Raw genomic sequence first — 6,169 nt, 5'->3', positions numbered from 1 at the left:
AACAATACCCTTAATCACTTAACAGCCCTGAATCCATGTAAGGGACTTTCCCAGAGTTGTGGCCTGCAACATGTTTCATCTTACAAAGATAGAGGAATGATAAGTGAACAGAGAAAGAGGACCTACTACCACCAATAAAGCAAAGTCAGGAGTGCAGTTCTTCCTTTGGATCTGGGGTCACAGAAAGATGAAGCTGCTAGATCTCAGAGAAGATTTATGTCAAGACACATGGAGATCTCTAAGGAATTTTGGGACTGCAGATACTGAAAAGAGACAAGGATATTTCTCCAGAGTGGTGCTTTGAATTTGGACTCATAGGTTTCTACACTGTGAAAGAACAAATTTATGTTTTCTACAGTCACTCACTTCTGGTACTTCTGTTAATAGCAGCACTAGATAACTAAGGCAGATGGTTTTAAATTTTTGACAAAGTTTGGCAAGAGTACTGCGGATACACCTTTAATATATAAATTGGCATTTGTGGTTATTTCTTGGATTATCCATAATGCCCATACTTCAAATAACAGAACAAACACACGTTTGAAAGATTGTAAAGGATTTACACAATCAGAATTCTTCTCTTGTTTCACTACACAGGACTCCATTACATCTTGCCCAAACCCTCCTCAAGGCACCTGTCACGTCCCTGTTCCTCAGGCTATAGATTACAGGGTTTAACAAGGGGGTGAGGATTGTGTAAAAGACGGAGAAAATCTTATCTTTGATAGGGGTATGGTAGGACTGGGGAAGCATATATGTGTATAAAGCAGCACCGTAGAACAGTGTAACCACCATCATGTGCGAAGAACAAGTAGCAAAGGCCTTTTTTTTCCCTTCTGCTGACTTCATCTGATACACTGTGATGAGAATTCTAGCATAGGATGCGATAACCACAGAGAAGGGGATAAGCAGCATCATGACACAACAAACGTACATCACCATTTCATAGGCAGCTTTGTCACCACATGCCAGTCTCAGCATTGTGGGAGCCTCACAGAAAAAATGGTTTATCTTGTGGGAGGCACAGAAAGGGAGACTCATGGTGATGGGAGTAAGGAGGAAACTGTCCAAAGCACCCCCACACCAAGAGCTGGCCAAGATCATCCAGCAGACTCGCCGGTTCATGAGGACGGGGTACCGGAGTGGGTTACAGATGGCTACATAGCGATCATAGGCCATGAGACCCAGCAGGAAGAATTCTGCCCCAACAAATCCCATGTAGAGAAAATACTGGGCTGTGCAGGCAATGAAGGAGATGATCTCATTGCCTAAAAGATAATCAACCAGCATCTTAGGCACAATGGTGGAGATATAAATCATGTCAATGAAGGAGAGGTGGCTGAGTAGGAAATACATGGGAGTATGGAGGTGAGGATCTATGTGGATCAGGAAGATCATGACCCCATTTGTTATGATGGCCATGAAGAAGATGGCACAAATTAAGCTAAAAAGATAACCTGAAACTTTACTGTGTGTGAAGAGCCCAGTAAGGGTAAAGTCACTAGATAAAGTACTGTTGTCTTCATCCATTGTGGTTGATTTTGGCCTGGAGGTATAAGAAGAGAGATACAGCATTAATGAAAATTACTGTAGGAAAAATATTTTAAAATATTGTCTTATTGTTATTAAGTATCATAGTTGTTATGTGCTGTGAAGTCGGTTCCGACTCATAGTGACCCTGTACAGGGTTTCCGAGGCTGTAAATCTTTACGGGAGCAGAAAGCTTCATATTTCTCCCACGGACAACTGGTAGTTTCGAACTGCTGACCTTGCGGCTCGCAGCCCTATTCATAGCCACTATGCTACCAGAGCTCCTTTAAGTGTTATAGAGTATGTTCTAAAACATAGCGAATCTGTATAGGGTTTCCAAGCAACAGCTGGTCAGTTTGAACTTCCAAACTTAAGGTTAGTAGTTCAGTTCTTATCCTACTGTGTCACACCAGGACTCCAAACATTAGTAAATGAATTATTAAATCAATTTATGTAATTAAAAATTATTGAGAATATTTTAAAGAGGAGGGTTAATTTTTAGCTTCTTTCTTGTAGATCTCTTCTAGATGAAGTCCACTTTCTAAATTAAGTACACATGGCAAAATGGTGAAGTTCAATTTATATATTTGTTCTTTAATTGCTCAAAGATTAATGAAAATTCTGTAATTGATATTTACTTTAAGAGATTCATATGACTTCCATACAAATCTGGGCCACAGAAAATAATTTTTCACTTGGAATTGGGTATTGGAAGTATGACTATAACTTCAAAGCAACTGACTTGATCAATTTAAATAATCTAACATTGTATGAGGCTTGATTAAATTTGGAAATTTTCATGGTAACTTTGAAACCTGAACAATCTCATCAAGATATGATCATTAAATTATAGACAAAACTGAAAAGGACAGTAAAAACTGAAAAAGACAGTGGATGATGATCATTAACCATGATTTAAGCCTTCACTCACGAGCTTTCTTTGCCACTCATTCAGACATCCAATCAGATTATATTGGGGAAGCCTTTATGCATTGTTTTAAACTCTGGAAATGCTACTATACTTTCATTCTAGCTATGTGATAAGGACAGCAAACCAATAACAAAAAAGTAAAGAATTCTTTCAGATAATGCAAATGATTTCTATGTGGAATATGTTTTAAAATACAATGAAGGAAGACAAATGATCATGATGCAATTTTGACAGAAGGACCTTCCTGAGTGATGAAGAATAAATGTAAATTCTTTAAATTGGCAGGAGCTTGCTATGTTCAGAAAATGAAAGTCCAGGCAGCAAAAGACTGTGACTCTCAGGGTAGTTATATGTCAGAGGTCAGATCTGTAAGGCTCATAGAATAGCAGAAGGAGATTTCCATTATTTACTAAGTATATTTATAGACTGGAGTTGCAATTGACAATTTGTAAAAATCTTACACATGCACGTGAGACTATTGAAAATATGGGTCAAGCACTTTAGTCCTCAATCTGACATCTTTGCTCTTGAACGCTTTAATGAGGTCTTGTGCAGTATATGTGCCTAATACAATTCATTGTTGGGTTTCTTGACTACTGCTTTCATGACTGTTGGTGTATCCAAGTAAAGTGAAGCCTTTGACACATTCAATCTTTTTTCCATTAATTATGCTATTATTGGTCCAATGATGAGGATTTTTGTGTTCTTTACATTGAGGTGAAACCTGTGCTGAAGGTTCTGTCTTTTATCTTCATTAGTAAGTATTTTATAAGGTTGCATTATCTGAATATCATAGGTTGTTAATTAGCCTAATTCTAATCCTAATGCCACATTCTTCTTCATATATCCAGCTTCTTGGATTATTTGTTCAGCATACAGACTTAATAAGTATGATGAAAGAATACAAACCTGGCAAACAACTTTCCCAATTTTAAACCATTCAGTGTCCCCTTGCTTTGTTCAAATAACAGCCTCTTGTATAGGTCTATGTATAGGCTCCTCATGAGCATTTATAAATGTTCTGGAATAATCATTCTCTGAAATGTCTTCCATATTGTATCATAATCCACACTACTGAAAGCCTTTGTGAAATCAATAAAGCACAGGCAAACATCTACCTGGTATTCTCTGCTTTCAACCCAAATTCATCAGATGTCAGCAATGATATCCCTTGTTCCACATCCTCATCTGTATACAACTTGAATGTATTGCCATTTACTGTCAATGTATTGTTATAAGCATTTTTAAATTATTTTTAGAAAAATTTTACTTGCGTGTGAAGATGATATTGTCTGTCATTCTGCATTTTGTTGGATCACCTCAATTTGGAATGGGACCAAATGTAGATCTTTTACATACAATCAGTGGGCCAAGTAACTGTTTGCCAAATTTCTTGGAATACATGAGCGAGTGCCTCCAGTGCTGCATCAGTATGTTTGAAAGATTTAAATTTGTATTTCATCAATTCTTGGAGTCTTGTTCTTTCCAATGCCTTCAGTGCATCTTAAACTTCTTCCTCAGACCCATTAGCTATTGATCATATGCTGCCTCTTGAAATGGTTGAAAATTGACCATTTCTTTTTGGTACAAAGACTCTGTGAATTCCTCCCATATTATTTTGATGTCTTCTGCATCTTTCAATATTTTGCCTAGAGTCCTTCAGTATTGCAAGTTGATGCTTACGTTTTGTACTCAGTCTTTCCGCTTAAAAAAAATGCTTAATATTTACTCCCCTTTTGGTTTTCTAGCTCAAGATCTTTCCAAATTTCATTATGCTATTTGATATTTTCTTCTTGAGCCGCCCTTTGAAATTTTCCATTTACCTCCTCAATTCTTCCATTTGCTTTAGTATCTCTACACTGGAGAGTGAGTTTCAGAGTCTCTTGTGGCATCCATTTTGGTCTTTTCTTTCTTCTTTGTCTTCTTAATGACCTTTTGGGTTCTCCTGTCCGATGTTCTTGATATCATTGCACAAATCTTATGGTTTTGATCAGTAGTATCTAATATGTCAAATCTGTTCTTTATATGATCTTTAAATTAAATTCAGGATCATATTTTGGCTCTTATGGTCTTGTTCTAATTTCTTTCATATTCAACCTAAACTTGTATATGAGTAATTGAATGTTCCACAGTCTGCCTTTGGCCTGGTTTGGGCTGATTCTATGGAGCTTTCCATTGTATCTTTATACAGATACAGTCAATTTGATTTCTATGTATTGTTGTTGTAAGGTGCCATCGAGTCAATACTGACTCATAGCCAACCTGTACACAAAAGAACAAAAAACTGCTCAGTCCTGGGCCAACCTCACAATTGTTGCCATGCTTGAGCCCATTGATATGGCCACTTTGCCATTCCATCTCTCTGGGGGTCTTCCTCTTTTTCTCTGACCCTCCACCTTACCAAACATGATATTCTTCTCCAGTGACTAGTCCCTCCTGACAATATGTCTGAAGTATGAGAGACGAAGTTTGGTCATCTTGGCCTCCAAGAAGCACTCTGGTTACACTTCTTCGAACACAGACTTGTTGGTTCTTTTGGCAGCCCATGGCACTTTCAATATTCTCCTCCAACACCATTACACAAAAACATCAATTCTATTATGGTCTTCCTTTTTCACTGTCCAGCTTTTTTTTTTTTTTTTTTTAACATCACTGGCTTTAGTAGTTGGTATGTAAAGTTGAATAATAGTGGTATTAACTGGTCTTCCTTTTAAGTGTATGGATGTTATCCTATCACAACATTATATTTCAAGATAGATCTTGCAATGTTCATTTTGATGATGAATGTGATGCCATTCCTCTTCAATTTGTCATTCTAGGCATAATAATCCATGTGATTCTCAAAATGGCCAGCTCACTAATGCCTAAGATATTGATCTATATGCATTCCATTTCATTTTGACATCTTTAGTTTTTCTAGATTCATACTTCATACATTTCAACTTCCAGTTATTAATGGATATTTGCAGCTGTTTCTATTCATTTTGAGTTATGCCTCACCAGCCAATAAAGATTCCGAAGAAATTTTTTCCATTCATGACATCATGGTCAACTTTACTTTGATGAGACAGCTCTTACACAGCCATATTTTGAATTCCTTCAAACCTGAGGGAATCATCTTCTGGCACTGTGTCTAACAATATTCTGGTACTACTCATCATATTTGAGTATTTAATCTTGTGATTTGACAGTGTTTCACTGCTTTTCAATGGCTAAACATTCATAAGTAGTCCACCTCTTCTTCTTCTGAGTCTGTTTTAATCTGAAAGCTCAGCTGAAATCTGTGCACCATGAGTGACCCTCCTGACATTCAAAATACTGGTGGCATAGCTTCCAGCATCACAGCAACATGCATGCCACCATAGTTCAACAAATAACAAATGAGTGGTGGAATGATGAAGGATAGGATGTTAATTTATTCTGCCCCCATTCACAGTGCTAGTTTGCATAGACATAGCATCCTATAGGCAGTTTCCCTGTGATAGTCCCTGAAATAAGCAGAAGCCCATAATAAAGTCAGTGGGAATAGGAAAAGCTGACAGTGCTAAGGGACTCTATTTATCACAGATTTTGAGAATAAAATGTGAATAGTCCTCCCAGAAATATGAAAAGGTGTTGCAGACCATGTAAGTTTGGTCAGAGGTTCGAGGCCCTATAGGTCTGAGTGTAACAAATGAGGCCACTGGCAGTCAATAGCAAATTGTTTTT

The 6,169-nt window shown here is 37.4% G+C and overlaps 1 protein-coding gene across 1 annotated transcript; it reads right to left on the bottom strand.

Annotated features, from left to right (window-relative positions):
• Positions 1–567: 567 nt before the first annotated feature.
• Positions 568–1,530, bottom strand: LOC102822440 (olfactory receptor 2T6-like). Its single transcript, XM_006877090.1, has one exon. The coding sequence runs from the start codon at positions 1,528–1,530 to the stop codon at positions 568–570; it is 963 nt and encodes a 320-aa protein (XP_006877152.1).
• Between the last annotated feature and the right edge of the window lie 4,639 nt (positions 1,531–6,169).

Source organism: Chrysochloris asiatica, unplaced genomic scaffold, assembly GCF_000296735.1.
Source record: "Chrysochloris asiatica unplaced genomic scaffold, ChrAsi1.0 scaffold00441, whole genome shotgun sequence".
In the NCBI taxonomy this organism is placed as follows: domain Eukaryota; kingdom Metazoa; phylum Chordata; class Mammalia; order Afrosoricida; family Chrysochloridae; genus Chrysochloris; species Chrysochloris asiatica.
This window is presented reverse-complemented; position numbering and strand designations above follow the sequence as displayed.